The sequence below is a fragment of the Uloborus diversus genome, unplaced genomic scaffold (genome assembly GCF_026930045.1).
Source record: "Uloborus diversus isolate 005 unplaced genomic scaffold, Udiv.v.3.1 scaffold_12, whole genome shotgun sequence".
Taxonomy (NCBI): domain Eukaryota; kingdom Metazoa; phylum Arthropoda; class Arachnida; order Araneae; family Uloboridae; genus Uloborus; species Uloborus diversus.
The window spans coordinates 2,770,054-2,786,361 of NW_026557876.1; the positions used below are offsets into that span (position 1 = coordinate 2,770,054).

Below are 16,308 nucleotides of genomic sequence, written 5' to 3' on the forward strand. Positions count from 1 at the left end.
CTTCAGGTGAATCAAATTAATCAAATAGTACTAGCAGAAAAATTGATGGATTTGAATATGACACCAATTGTCCCTGCTGATACTGTTCGATATTCTCTTCGTCGTACATTGTCTGGGGTGGCATGGAAAAGCATATATGAAACATAGAATATTTTTATTTGAAGAATGAGTCAAATAAAATACCACTAAAAACCGGTTGACTTTATCATGGAATAATATACCTGATTGGAGAGTATACCAATTTACTGTGTTTAAAAGCAGAATACACGTGAAGAATTTTTGGCTCAGATGATGTATACCCCCCCCCCCGGTGATTTCCGCATTTTTCACTCATTGGAATAGCAACATAATTTTTAGTGCATAATCATTATACTTAGGCTAAACATATCAATCAGTTCCTTTTACCCGAAATGTTTTTACAAGAAACTTGTAATAATCTCAAATAAGTTGTTGGATGAGATCCTAATAAAATAAATTAAGTAATTTATATTTATTATTAGAAATGAAATCCCGAAAGGAGTAATGAATGTTTCCAGATTTCTAAGTAGTCAAGAAAACTTATTCTTGTCAAAATTTCAATCGTATTTTCAAAGATTAACAATCTACTATGCCTTTTCGCAAAAAATATAACAGCAAGAAATAGTTTCATTTAGAGATTTAAAATGTTTACTTTCAATCAGTCAAAAAAAAAAAAAAAAAAAAACTGAGTGATTTTTTTTCTGTCTTGCTCGCACACCACGATAATCTCCGGTTGATACGAAATGTTGGCATTTAATGTTTTGATGACTTTCAAAAGAATACAATGCGTTAGAGCAAAAACAATTACTTTATAATAGTTCTATAAAGTTTAAATCAGCTACCATCGGAATTCTATCAAATGCATAGTAACAAGAAAAATACATTTGTATATTAACATGTACAAAGATATTCAACAATACTTACATGTGACCAGCGGTGCTAAATTTAAGTATCTAAATTGCATCTGGATACAAGTAATCCAATAAATAGCCTTTATTTTAAATGGATAACAAGAGATCCTAAAACTTTTCTCACCGCTAGAACACACAATATGACTAACGAATAGAATAGTTCGAAGTATTGAGCAAAATAATACACCGCAATAATATTCTAATACTGACTCAGTAAAATCCACAACAAATCACCAGGGGGATCAAAACACATCTGGCCTGTCTGAAAATGGCGCGAACATTTTTTCCAAACCTACAAAGTCCAAAGGCATAAAAACAATTTCGACATACGAGTATATTACTCTCCAGACAGGAAATAGCAAGCTTTCTACTTTGTCTACGGCACGTGAGATGTTATTCTAAATAAGCTTTTAATTAACAACATGTAACAGTGCGATTTAATAAGCATAATCAAAAAGTGACGTTTATCATAACTTGAAGGCTAATCAGAATACTAACAAAGTACAACACAGCGGCAACCCTAAAAATGGAAAAATTCTGTTTTCGTATTTTCTTTCGTGATATTTCCGTTTTTCTAAGGAAAAAATACGTTTTGAAGCTATTACGGAAATATTCTGTTAAAATCAGTCAGAAAACTACCTGAACTTTCAGGGTTTTTTTAACAGTGTATCTCGAACTGACACCTTGCGCCGGAATGCTTGGAGACGGTAATTACATTTATTCACTTTTACGTATTCAGCCCAAAACGAACGTTTTGTCCTTTAAGCACTTTTTAAGGCCTTCTTGGTTTCAGAGCACAATTAATTACCGTGGTTGTAACGTTCTAGCATTCTGGCATTAATTTATTTCACTTGGCATCCAAATCACACTTACTTTTTACGCGCTACATAGCCCTTCGTGATCCGTCCCCAGCAATTGTCTACCAGTGCATTTAAAAAAAGAAAGGCAAAATCACCGTGAAAACAAGAAGGGGAAAAAAGAAGGTTTCGTTTATTTATTTAATAATTAATTAATTTATTTATTTATTGAGCAATCACGATTGCTTATTGTTCTCACTTGACTGTTTTGATGTGCTATGATTTTATTTTCCCGCCAGTACCCTCTGCCGCTCCACCGTCGGACGGCCGCTTCACGATGCTGCTCCTATAGCGCAAACAGTATCCAGATTGCGTCCATATCCTACACACACTCGCATACATACACACACAAACACATACACACACATACATACAACTACACACACAAACACATACACACACAAACACATAAACACACACAAACACATACACACACAAACACATACACACTCAAACAAATACACACACACGCATACATACAGACACTTACACATACACACACAACTACCCACACACTCATGCCTGCACACAGACACAAACACAAATGCATACACACACATCCCCCCCCCCACACACAAACACTCATACACACAACTACCCACACATTCATACCTGCACACAGACACAAACACACATGTCTACACACACAGACACATACCCACAAACACACATACCCCCCTCACACACATAAACACACACGCCTACATACACACACACACTCGTGATTGCGAAAAACATAATTTGAATTCAAGAGGTCAAAATTCATATTAATTTTTTTATTTATTTATTTGTTTTTATTTATTTATTTATTTTATTTTATTTATTTATTTTATTTTTTTTTCGAACAATCACATTGCTTATTGTTCTCATTTGACTGTTTTGATGTTTCTATGATTTAATTTCCCCCCCCCCCCTGCAGCACCACCGTCGACCGGCCGCCTCACGATGCTGCTCCTCTAGCGAAAATCGTCTCCAGGTTGCGTCCATATCCTACACACACACACGAATACATACACGCACACACACACACAAACACGCACACACACATACACGAAACACACAAACATACTCGTGGTTGCGAAAAACATAATTTGAATACAAGATGTCAAAATTAAAAATTTTTTTCTCTCTTTTTTAATTCTTGAAAAACATTCAAAATATCATCGTTCTTGTTTCTTCCATTCTAACTTCCATGTCAGTCGCAGATAGTATGGGAATTAGGATTATTCTGGTCTGCGCATAATAATTGTACATGCAGGCCCGACGAGAGGCCATGTCAGCCTAATCAGATACTGGAGGCCCGGGCCTTGAGGGAGCCGGCGACACTGACGCAAAAAAAGAAAGAAAAGAGGGGGGGGGGGACTCCGAATAAAGAGAAAACTTAAAGATTAAGTAAAATTTACTCTTTTGGTATTCAATGTTGTGGCACTCAAAATGGAGTTGATTGTTTTCTATTAAGCAGCTTTGATTATTTTTTCACCCCCACCCCACCCCCCTTTTTTTTCTTTTTCCCACCTTTCCCCCCTTTTTTCCCTTTTCTTTTCTTTTTCCCCCTTTTTTTCTCCTTTTATCCCTTTTCTTTTCTTTTTTTTCCTTTTTTCTCTTTTCTTTTCTTTTTCCCCTTCTTTTCTTTTCAACCTTTTTTTCTTTTTACCCCCTTTTCTTTCTTTTCTTCTTTTTCTTTTTGGAGGAGGAGGCGGGAGGAGCTCTCTACGGCCCTCTGTACATGATATTTACGCATCACAAACGGTTATATATGACAGGGGCGCCCCCTAAGAGCAAGGGCGTACCCCCTAAAGATCGTAAAAAAAAACCCCCAAAGGCAAGAGCCCCCCCCCCCAATGAAAAAATACCCCTTAAAACAACCATCCCTAAAAATTTCAATGGCGCAGTCTGCGTCATGACATGCCTCCCCCCCCCCCCCTTGGTTTGTACCCTTGTATAAAAAGAAGCAGTATATACATAACATGAGAACCTACAGTAAACTCTCGATTATCCGCGGGTGGATTATCCGCAAGTAATCAACAATCAGGAACATGTATTTTCGCAGCAAAAAACAAATACCAATTATTGTTTTTAATATCATATTACCTTTATTTTATTTATTTATTTATTTATTGCGCTTTCTCCATCGTAAATACACTTGCTCTTTATTAAGGTAAGTTCTGTTGGGCAAAAATAGAAACTTTTTTTACTGTACTGTATATATTTTCAGTGTTTGTAGAAAGTATTATGCATCAATATCGTCAAGTTTTTGAGGAAGAACAATTTTTACTTTACGAGTCCCCCATTTTAGCATTTTTTCGGTTTATCGGCGATTTTCATTATCCGCGGCACCAGTTCCGCGGATAATCGAGAGGAGACTGTGCTGTGTACTGTTTTCGCGCATCTCATTCCCCTGAAAGGAATCTCACCGAAATGTCAAGGAGTGCTCCGGCTGTGTGCATGTCTGTATGTATGTGAGCGGGGCAGGTCCGTGTGAGGATGAAGATGAAGCAAGAGCGGCCGATGCGGCACAATCGATACAGGATCCGGCAAGTGGCCACAGCTGCGAATCGTATCGCGCATTCCAGCCCCCCCCCCCCCGCCGCACGCACAAGTGGCTCGGGAAAATAATTCCAGTCAGAGCGCAGGGATGATTGGGGGGGACCCCCCTTGGGGGGTGACCCCCCCCCCTCCCACAACGTAATAAAAATGATTTAACAGTTCAATGCCAATAGTTTTCGCCAATGTTATGCTGCGGCATGAAGAATCAGTCGTCACGTGTTTGCGGCCCGGGAAAAAAATGAGTGGTGCTGGTTTAGATCTTCTTGCAGGGGACGGTTGAAGAGTCAGCTGTGACAAGAATTTCACTAAGATTACTATCAAACTTCAAATTTTCAGGTCCGAGAAAATAGTGCATGGAATCCAGTGGCGTAGCGAGAAAAATTCCTTAGGTAGGGTTAATTCTTTCTGAAGTTTAAAGTAAAGCTATGCCCTCGAGTTTACATACACACACACACACACACACACATATATATATATTTGATAGCAATATAAGGATTGAACAAGAACGAAGAATTCATTTAAAAGAAGGAAAAAATGAAAAAAATGAAAAAATCCCAAAATACCCTGGGGCCTCATCAGGGGGTACTCCCCAAGGGTAGCCTGTGGCGTCAATTGAACTGAGTAGTGAAGTTCATTTTTAGTGAAGTTCATTTTGGTTGACTTGTCCAGATTATAAACACAAAATATGATAGTGTTTCTTTATATATATATATATATATATATATATATATATATATATATATATATATATATATATATATATATATATATAAATTTTCAGGACTCATGGGGGGGTTCTAATCCCCCTATCCCCCCCCCCATGGCTACGCCACTGATGTAATCAATGTTGACCTGTTTTTGCTTGGTTTTGTAAGGTGATTCTGCTCAGCGCGTCGTAATTCAAAGGATTGACTGGGTTTGATTACTGGGTTGCTGCTGTTTTGAGTCTTTGTTCATTTTCAAAAGCACACCGATTTACACACCTGGGTACCCCGGGCACTGACAAATATGGTGCCCCCCCCACACACACAAAAAAATATGATGGTAAGAGAGTGTTCGATATTATTTTGATAGAAAGAAACTTTAAAATACCGATTTCATACGAAAAAAGTCAAAAAAAATGCTACATATAATAATGTAGACTGGTTATATGCATATACATTGCAAAACAATAATTATTTACAAAAAAAAAAAAAAAAATTAATTTGAATTTTGACATCTTGAATTCAAATTATTTTTTCCGCAATCACGAGTAAAAGTATGTAGGCGTGTGTGTTTGTGTGGGGGGGTATGTGTTTGTGTGTAAGGGTTATGTGTATGTGTGTGTAGGCATGTGTGTTTGTGTCTGCGTGCTGGCATAAATGTGTGGGTAGTTGTGTGTATGAATGTGTGTGGGGGGGGGGGGTATGTGTATGGTGTGTGTAGGCATATGTGTTTGTGTCTGTGTGCAGGCATGAATATGTGGGTAGTTGTGTGTATGTGTGTGTATGTTTTTGTGTGTGTAAGTGTGGGTGTCTGTATGTATGCGTGTGTGTATGTGTTTGTGTATGTGTGTGTAGGTGTAGGTGTATGTGTGTATGTGTAGGTGTCTGTATTGATGCGTCTGTGTATGTGTTTGTGTATGTAGTTGTGTATGTATGCGCGTGTGTGTAGGACATGGATGCAACCTGGAGACGGCTTTCGCTAGAGGAGCAGCATCGTGAGGAGCCCGTCGACGGTGATGGTGCGGAGGGTGGCGGTGGGAAAAATCAAAGGAACGACAAAAACAGTCAAGTGAGAACAATAAGCAATCGTGATTGCTCAATAATTAAGATGTTTTGCAAAGAAATCATTTAATATAAATCCAAATATTTGTGGTTTTTATGTTAAAAAATTTTTTAGTTGCAGATGGAAAAACTATGATATAAATGGTAAAGGTAAATCATAATGTGCTTTCTGCGCATCAATGATTCTTTATATATTTTCTCCTTTGTTTTCTTGTACTAAATTCATGTATGATGTCCTCATAAACAAGTTTTAGGTAAAACTTCCTCCTATTGATAACAGAGCTAATGAAGATAATTTACCATCAGAAATGAGAGTACGCCAAAGGACACTTAGTTCTCTTCAATAGCGAAAATGATCGTTCTTCACAACAATTGGCTAATATGCTTTCATTTAATAAAAAAAATTGTCAAATGACAAAATTTTTTTTGTTCCCTTTAGTTAGAGGCCCCAAACACTGGTCCTTTAAAAAAAAAAAAAAAAAATTGATGACAGAAATTTGGCCTCTAAAGCCTCTAGGATTTCTTTTCCTTTTTGCTTGCAAAATACAACAATTGTGAGCAAAAATGCGAAGTTTTATGGAATCTGATCTTAATTTAAGAAATGTATTGATCCTCAAAAATCCATACTCTGAACAGTAGTTTGATAGATCATTTTTGAAAGTAATTAAATTAACAATATGCAGAATAAACTACTTAATGATAAAATAGATTTTTTCTATTTAATTCAATCTAAATTTAATGGTGGTAAGCTAAATCTAAAATAAAAATTTCTTCAAAGTGATTTTCTTATACATTTAATCTGTATTGAATTTCTATCACCTGTAAATATTCTGCTGTAACTACCTAGCTTAGGATTGTACTACATAAATTTGTTTGATATTGAACTTATAAGTCTTCTCTCTTTCAGTTTACAACAACAGAAGTACACAACCATTCAAAGAAAATCATTTATATCCGCAAATCAAGTTATGCGTAATTTTTTCATTTTGTAATTTAAAAATACTTGCTAAAATAATATGAGGGATAATGTATTTGTATATGAGTTATTTTACAGTGTCTAATACTTGCAAGGGTAAATGGGGGCTACCACTAAAAGCCCACAGTGGTCCACAAGCAATCTTCATGTGATCTGCAAACATTTTAGTTGATGGCGAACAGCATCATTTTTGTAGCTGAAATTAAATTTATCCAAGAAAACTTTTGGAATCATATGATTTCATCACTCATAACTGTTGTAAAAAAAATCTCCATTGTATGTGGTGTCATTTATCGGTTTGGGGAAAGGGTACAAGTTGAGAACTTTTCCCTCCCCCCAAGCCAAAAAGAAAGAAAAAAAATGTAGGAATCTGCGAGAAATTTTTTGAAAGTATAAATTTGCCAAAGTAAAGAGTCTTATCAAAGAGTAAGACATGATTTGGAAAATGTTTCGTTACTGCTATAATCAGCAGTGAAATAATTTTATAGTCGTTAATCATCTCCACTGGAGCAGCAAGAATTTTTACCTGAATGGGAGGGAAGGTCAATAGTCTTGATGTGTTTAATTTTATCTAATTGGTAGCAAATTGCTAACTCTACCGTTTCTACAGGAATAGAATTAGCAGTATATGTTGAAGCTAAGAACTCTGGGGAGAGTTTGACCTTCAAACCATTCTTGTTGCACCACTACTTATGTCAGATTAACTACCAATTAATTTGCAATACCCTCATTTTACACGGATTTCATTACACACAGTTTAAGATTTGACCCCGTTATTTCATTATATATGGATGAGTTTTGATTTATGCAAATGCAGCATTAAAATGCATAAAGTTTTTCAAAATTTTCATATTTAAAACTTCTAAGATTGTAGATAACAAATGAAAACTGCATTTTGGCATGCTTATAAGGGAGCTTGAGCCATTGAAGACATTTTTAGAGCTCTTTTCAGAAGCAATATTATTAAACTCACACAATTCATAGCTCACTTGAACAAAAGCTTTTAGAAGTGACAAATAAGAACAAAACCAACAACAATACCAACATTGATGATACTCTACTGAAAGCTTCCACATTTAAATTTTGAGCCATATTTTGACAGTGGATCTTTCTGATTTGTGTGTTTGTAAAGGAAGATCCTATCATGGAAATGATGCAAGTGACCATGGATGTGCTCATGCCCCACAAAGAAAAAGCCCTGCATAGAAAAATGACTGCCAAAGGAATATCATAAACAGCTGTTCTTCATATTCCCTAAGTTAATTCATGTTTCCTTCATGTCCATTGTGTATTTGTATTGGAATTAGTACATATTTTTTTATCAATGGAACATAACCTAACCTATTTTAACATTACTGTTAAGTCTTCATTTACACAGCATTTCTGTGGAACGTAACCCCTGCAAAAAACGAGAGTCCATTGTATGTAGTTTACAATTTACATGTTGGTTATAAGTGGTAATCCTTACTATGTGTTTGCTTTGCACATTGCAGAGTTTTAAAAAAAAAAGTGTAATTATATTTCAAGTGACTGCTTTTTTTCTCTTTCTCTTTAGCAAGTGTAAAAATTAAGTGAGATGCTGCGAATACAAATGCTATCAGCCGCAGAATCGGCAGATACTTGCTGGAGCTGTAGATTGGGATCATCGGTCTCACAGTATCAAATAAAGGACACTGAATGGTCGAAACGAAGACAAAAAAGCTCATAATATGTAAACACAATATATATGTTTTTTACATATTACCTAGCTGATAATGTGTAAAAAAATGAATAAAAATTTTTTTTCCAATGAACTTGTAAATATGTAAATTGTTCCAAAATATTAATTTAAGAAAAAAAATAAGGATTTTGATTATATCATTTATATGATCGAATGAACGAACAAAACATTTATGATGGAAATACTGTCAATGGGAAGAACTATCATGCTTAAATCTGATCCTTACTCTTAATAATAATGAATCTTAATGTCCCACAATCTTAACATTTGGCGTAAAAAAAGTAATTTGTGCTCATTAAAAATCATAAAAAATGAAAGATATTACTGTTAGTAATCTAATAAAATAAATGATAAACCGTCAATTTTCCTCTAGTCTAGTTATTGTAGCCGTAAATTATATCGTTTTAAGACAGAAAGGTCGAGGGACCTTTGACCAGTGCGCTAGGAATAAAACACAAACGCACAGTTTTGGGTTTTATACCTCTAGTGCAGTGTCAAAGCTTCATAGCTATGGGTGCCACTTCTCAGTAAAGACGAATTCCGTTTTTTAAAGAAAAAAAAATCGGCACACAGATTTCCATCCTTCAATTAAAAGGGGTAAAAACCCTGAAACTGAAGGATGGAAGCCTCTATGCCGATTTTTTTTTTAAAGACTGAATTCTGTTTTAGCAGTATTACCCAACACTGGCTAATAGCTACGTATATAATCGACCAGTGTCACCTGGTCCCATTGGCCAGTACTGGCTCGAGTATCGGCCAATGCGGCAAAAGAGATTGCTACCCGGTATTGGCCAATTTAGTTTTGCCGGTACTGGCCAATGCTGGCATCAAGTATTGCCCAATATTGTTAAAAATTCAACCATTCGACGCTGGCCAACCCAACTTTAACCGATATTGGCCAAAACTCGCTCCGAGTATCTGCCAATACTGGGGGAAAATTATAGGCCAACATTAGCCAATTTTGATTTACCAGTATTGGCCAATACTGGCAACGAGTATTGCCCAATATTGTAAAAAAGTTAGCCGTTTTACGCTGGCCGACCCAACTTTACCCGATATTGGCCAATCTACCAAACACCGTGGTTATGACATTGGCCGATACTGCTGTGCTGCTGGGGAAACAAGTCATATCGCAGACGATGTGCGATCAATGTTAGAAATGGCCGAAAATAACAAAGGACATGAAGTCCAGAATTTCGTATTATCACTTCAATCTCACAAGTAAGATTAATTTTATTCAGTGGTTATTTATGTTATTCTTTGAGATAAATTCATATGTTTTGTCCATGGGATATTTTCAATGCTGACATCCATTTGAAAATGTACTTTATTGTATTTATTTTTTATTTTGCTACCTTTATTCTTAAATGTGCTATAAAAACTTCCGCAATTATTTCTAAATAGGCATTTTATGTCTTTATAATACAATTAGAAGCAAGAATTTAAAAAATAAGTCAAGTATTACGCAAAACGAAGAAACTTTCATTTTTTTAAATTAAATTGCGAGTACTATTAATATCTTTATATGAATTTCCGATCAGATGTCAGCTTTAAGAAAATATTCTCAGACTAGAAAACTATCTTGAAGAATAACAGAAATAATTAAAGAATGAAATTTAATTCTCGAGTTTGAAGTGAAAATAATACAAATAAATAAATGGATAAAACACCTTGCAAACGTGCTGATTTCATACTGTCATGTCAATGTATCCTGATATTTTCCTGTCATACCAATACGTATGCAATATTACAAAAGCAAGATCATCTTGCCTAGACCTTGATTTCATGCTGTCATGACAACATCTTGATATTATCCTGTCATATCAATACGTATGCAAGATTACAAAAGCAAGATCATCTTGCCTAGACCTTGATTTCATGCTGTCATGACAACATCTTGATATTATCCTGTCATATCAATACGTATGCAATGTTACAAAAGCAGCCTACCTTGATATTTTCCTGATATTATGCTGCATACACCTTGTCAGTCAATATTGTGGCAGCCTGCTGACAGCATAAAGGGAGTAACATAACAACATTGAGGCAGTATTAATGCAAGATGATTTTTCTTGCATGTCAACCTTTATGCAATACTGAGGCAAGATATTTTGCTTACTGGGATACCCTTCCAAACAAAAAAAGAATTTTTCAAATCGGTCCAGCATTCTTGAAGTAATGCGAAAACATACATAAAAAGCCGCAAGCCGAAATCATAACCTCCTTTTTTGAAGTCTGTTAAAAATGTTAATTTGCCTGGGCCCGGCTGACTACGAAAGAAAAAAACTTTTCTAACTCGGCTTTTATAGCGTATAAGACCGAAGCCAGCGAGGGGGAGGGGGCGGGTCAGACCTCCATCCAGAAAATCGGATAACGCTCTCTCAAGTCGGTCAAGTGAGGGTTCGTTATAGCGAGGTTTGACTGTATTTCAATTTTGGTAGACTGCGAAGGTGTTTTCTCTTTTTTTTTTCCTCACCACTAAAATGAAATTGTTGGTCCCATTTTTGAAAAACTGGAAGGCGTCGTGTAGGTTTAGCACCTTGAAACTGCTTAGGCGTCGAAATAAAAAGCCCCAAACGGAAACGGAGGCACATTCACAGAGCATAAACATTACTAAGAATAATTTATTTAATATTGATTGTTAATCATAAACAATAATTTAGCAGCGACAAATTTTTACTTTTAAAATAAATAATGAATTGAAAAGATTGCTTCCATCGTTTATATTTCATTCATGAACAATTTGAACACAATGCGCATAGATAAAATTGTCGAATGAATGTTTAGCTTAGAGGGGTTATGACTTCCGTGACCCTTCCCATTGTATCCACCCCTGGCAGTTCCTATGTCTTAACTTACGGACTCGAAATTGCCCCGGCTGGCTGTGCCTATGCCACCTCGACTTTTAGTTTTATTGCGTAAGATTTACTTTAGTGTGTGGTATCTAGATGAATGCTTCAAAATAATCCAGAAAGTGGGCTGAAAAAGTGTTCCTAAATAAAAAGGCAGTGTGCGTGTTCAAAAAACTCTCAAAAGATTTACAGTGTTGGTTAACTTCAGACAAGTACGAAACTTTTTGTCGCTCATTGTATTTTAGGGCTATTATTGTAACGTCAGATTTTTTCCGTTATGCATTGGAGCTTTCCCATTAAATTATTCTATGGTTGCGTTCGACGAAACTCACCGGTCTACCGGTAAGTAACTGGTTACTAACCGAAGCGTTCTATGATCAACCGGTTACCTCAGCAGTTACCATTCTAAGCTGTTGATTGGTTGATTGGAGCATGAGATCATTAGCTGTCACGTGATTAACTAACCGGTCGTGCTCGTCGAACGTAAGCTATGTAATATTGGTTGTAGATGTCTCATTTTTGTACAGAATTTAAAACACAAAATCTATATAAAGGTGAGTTACCCTCTTTTTGACCCAAGCTCTTGATGAATTTGAAGCGTTTTAAACCTACGGACAAAAAAAGGATACTTGAGGACTGTCTCCCCAAAATAGGGACAGTTGATCATAATCTTACCTTCTCAGAATATGCAACAAAATTAAACGGAATTCATTTACTGCTTTCAGCATAATAAATACTAAACCCGAAATATTTCCCCAATAAACTTATTACTTCTTATCTATTAGAACTCCTTTCATGGCCAAACGCTCCGTCAATTTAACTGACTAGGACTAGACTAGTCCTGTAACCGTAGCTGTGTGGCGTCGTCTGTCAATCACGAGTTCAAATAACCAAACAACTGAGTCAAGTGAAGCTATTTCTTTAAAAACAGAAATGTCTGTGACTCTCGATATTCGCTTGAAAAGAGTCAACAAAACCTATCACGAAGAGGTAAGTCTTTTTAGAGCTCCACGCTGCTATTCTCCATCTTTGAAGCCGTGTTTGAAAACGGTCTTGCGTTTTGACAGTTCGTTTGGAAGAGGCGGATTTTGGTACTCGACCTTAAATCCCGGTTATCACAAATTTGCCATTTCAACTGCGCTTGCGCGCGGACTTAGCTGATTTCAAAACTCTTGCTCAAACTAATTAAAAACATTTTAAATTTGGTAATAAATATGAGATAACAACCAGATAAAAATTAGAAATTACAAAGCTTTCTTTGATTTAGTTTTTACGCCTCGGTAAAGATTGAGTTTTGCGTCTTAATTATCAATGGATATTCGGAGTCTGAATTTTCCTATTCAGCAAATACCCTTTTCAGGGCCAAATTTTTAACCTCAGAAGAGCGTACTCGAATCGCAGCGTCACTTCTAATACACAGCCGAACCCTCAACCTAAATACAAATGTATAATAAAGCTGTTTACGCCTAACGTAAAATATCCGCAATAAACGGATTTCTGTGTACTCATATTCAAATCATTTTTGAAGTACATAACGTGTATTACGTTTACGTTAAATAAATATTTCCAAACCAATAAATATTGAAGTGTCATTTTCCCTTAATATTATAAAGATTATCAGGTATTCATATCCATAGTTTCATATAATATACTTTGAAATCGCTGGGAAAATATTCTAATCGCATTCATTAATTTGTTGGGACACTAGCTCAGCCTAAATATAAACAAGCAACACGAAATCTTAAAACAGAAAAGCCAAAAAAGCTTAGTCCGTGCGCAAGCGCAGTTGAAATGGCAAATTTGTGATAACCGGGATTTAACGTCTAGTGATTTTGGTTCCTCGTATAAACGATGGAGTACCTGGATGATCGAGCCTCGCTCGGCTTTAGAAGAATTATTTTTTGTCTTTTTTAAGGTTCAATACTTTTCCAAATATACTTGAAAAGTTTCACGCTAACAAAATACTAAGCACTCGACCTTCTTATAACGCTAAAGTACCAAACAAAGATTCTAGAGACGTACCGAGTAGCACTTTGGCCGAGTATCGAGTACTCGGCCTTTCACTACTCGGCCGAGTACCGAGTTACCAAGTACCAATTATGTTTTAGGAAGAACTACCGACGCACATGTGATAAATTTTGAACTTATTGGAATAGACCTCCTTGTCCATATAATAATTTTTAAAACTAAAGTCCTGCTGAAATTTAATTACGCATTATTTAAAAAATTTTGTGTCAAAAATTTTACAAAGACATTATTTTTAAAATTAAAAATAAATAAACTAAAGGTATGATTAATCAAGTTGGAATTTAAAACAAATTACAGTAAAATCCCTCTAGTGTGGACACTAACAGGACAATTTTTTTGTCCTCAATAGAGAGGTGTCCGCAGGACAGGGGTTTAATAATGTTATTTGCGTTGGAACTGGGGAGTTAAAAATTGTCCGCATAAGAGGGTTTGTCCCTTAGGAGGAGTTTCACTGTATGCCAATCAATTATAGTTCTAGTCCGCCAAACACAAATAATTTTTAAAAGCAGTTAAAACAAATGTGCGGGAACACTGCAAACACGTGTTTCTGTCCCCCCTCCCCCGTTACAAGGAACGTCTTTTTCAGTGCATAACATGTGAGTTAAAAAATGTAAAGGCATTCGCCAAAAAAATCATACTTTTGTCAGATGGCTTTAAATCCACGAGCTTCCATTTTGTGCATTGAAAAAGGAATTCCTTGTAACGCCAAAACAAGTGTCTGCAGTGTTCCTGCAAAGTTTTATTAACTTTGGGGATATTAAAATAGATTTATTCCATTGAAGCATTACAAACTTCATTATTCTCAAAAATTTAAATTTGACTTATAAATTTTAATTGTAAATGATTGCAGAATATAATGCTTGCTCTTTTTTTATACATTTTAGTATATGTCTAGGACAATATTCAATTTTTTGCAACTACTCGGTATTGGGCGAGTATCTGATCAGAATTTGGCCGAGTACCGAGTAGTTACCGAGTACTCGGTACGTCTCTGAAAGATTCTGAATGTAATTAAATCAACATTTTGCTTTAAACTATTTGTTACGTTTGTATCCACTATACAATTTTCTCGTAGGCAATTAAAATATTTTGACCTTAGTTTTGCTATGGTGAAATCGGTTTTTAACCGAATACTTCCTTTCATACTATGATGCGTTTTACGATTTTATCCCAGTCGAGATTTTCTTTTTGAATAAGTACTTTTAGTGTAGTTGGTCACTTTACGCCAGAAAATGCTACATACGGCATGATATCCATCAAAACTGATGATCCACAAACCATTCCAACAAACGATAACAATTGTCTTAATAAAACATAAAGTCTCTAGACATATGTTTTTTCGAAATAAAATTTAGATGCGTGATTTAAAAAAACATATAGAACTATTTGATGTGTAAAAAATGATATAAGTAAATAAAATAAGACGGTCAAGCAATAGTTTTGCTTAATGAGCCAAAGTGGCTAATATCAGTCAAGCCTGGCAACCCTAAGCAAGTTTAAAATTTTAAAGCGAGAAGAGACAAATTTTCATTGTTATGGTTGCAAATCGTCTGCCTGATGTGTCAATTCACAGTTTACTTCGAGGCTTAACTTAATTAGTCTTTATATTAAAAAATTTTTTTGTAAAAAATCGCGTTTTTACAGCAAAAACACTGATGTAGATGAACTTAGAATGCAAAACTACAATCAAATCCAAAATTTTATCCAAATCGTTAGAGCCGTTTTCGAGATACGAAATATAAATATATATACATACTCGCAAGAATTGCTCGTTTAAAGATATAAGATTGGACAAGGAGATTATTTTCAGCCGAAAAGTTGTTCATTTGAAATGTGTTTTTTTTTTAAATCAAAACCCACTTTTATTTCAATGACTGCTCTAAGAGCGGGAGGTTGTCCTATTTTGTCCACCCCGGACAAATTAGGGAACAAACCAGTTTCACCAGGGAAAGAAACTAAAGTCTTCAAAATAGTAAATGCATTCTCAAATCACTCTTTATTTTCTTATATTGTTACAATAGAAGACCGTTATAACGCCGACCTATAGAACGCAATTCTCCATAAACCGCACAACTTTTCAGAAGTAAACAATAGGTTTTGAAGTCGAAAAACTCCCCCTGGTTTGTCTTGCAAACATAAAAATGGTTAGGAAAATTAAATTTTGAAACAGTTTTTCATCTTTCCATCTTAATTCAAAGCTTTTTAAAATGAGAATCAGTATTCACAGTAAAAAAAAAATATCAGATGGCTTTTGAAAATGCAGCTGTTATGTGAACCATGAAGCTGGCAGAAGTGCAGGATAATTCACTTTCTTTTGATTGTGAAACACATTTATTTGTGAATAACTAATTGTAATATGGGTGCTTTAATACTCGTAGATAAAACTCATTCTAAAGTGCTAATATGTAGATATATTCTGAATATTAGTTTCAAAATTTGTGAAATGATCTATATAACGCAAAAACCTGTATAACGCAAAAGCTCTGGTCCCAAGGTGTGCATTATAAGTCTTCTACTGTATTACAATATGTAGAATTACAATTAAGGCTTCTTTCATTATTTATATCTAATACTTCATTTCATTTTTATCAATTTTAATGAAGTTCATTTAGCATTCCCTCAGGCCCGGCTCT

At 35.4% G+C, this 16,308-nt stretch overlaps 2 protein-coding genes across 2 annotated transcripts in view; both read left to right on the forward strand.

The window, feature by feature from the left end:
• LOC129232421 (vacuolar protein sorting-associated protein 26C-like) overlaps positions 1 to 8,639 on the forward strand; it is a 25,992-nt gene extending 17,353 nt beyond the window's left edge. Inside the window, exon 4 of the mRNA XM_054866566.1 lies at positions 8,631 to 8,639. Within this exon, the coding sequence (XP_054722541.1) occupies positions 8,631 to 8,639 (9 nt within the window). The remainder of the gene's footprint in view (positions 1 to 8,630) is intronic.
• Positions 8,640 to 12,513: 3,874 nt separating this feature from the next.
• Positions 12,514 to 16,308, forward strand: part of LOC129232374 (vacuolar protein sorting-associated protein 26C-like) — a 36,071-nt gene continuing 32,276 nt past the window's right edge. Inside the window, 1 exon segment of the mRNA XM_054866525.1 lies at positions 12,514 to 12,637. Within this exon segment, the coding sequence (XP_054722500.1) occupies positions 12,581 to 12,637 (57 nt within the window). The 5' untranslated portion in view covers positions 12,514 to 12,580.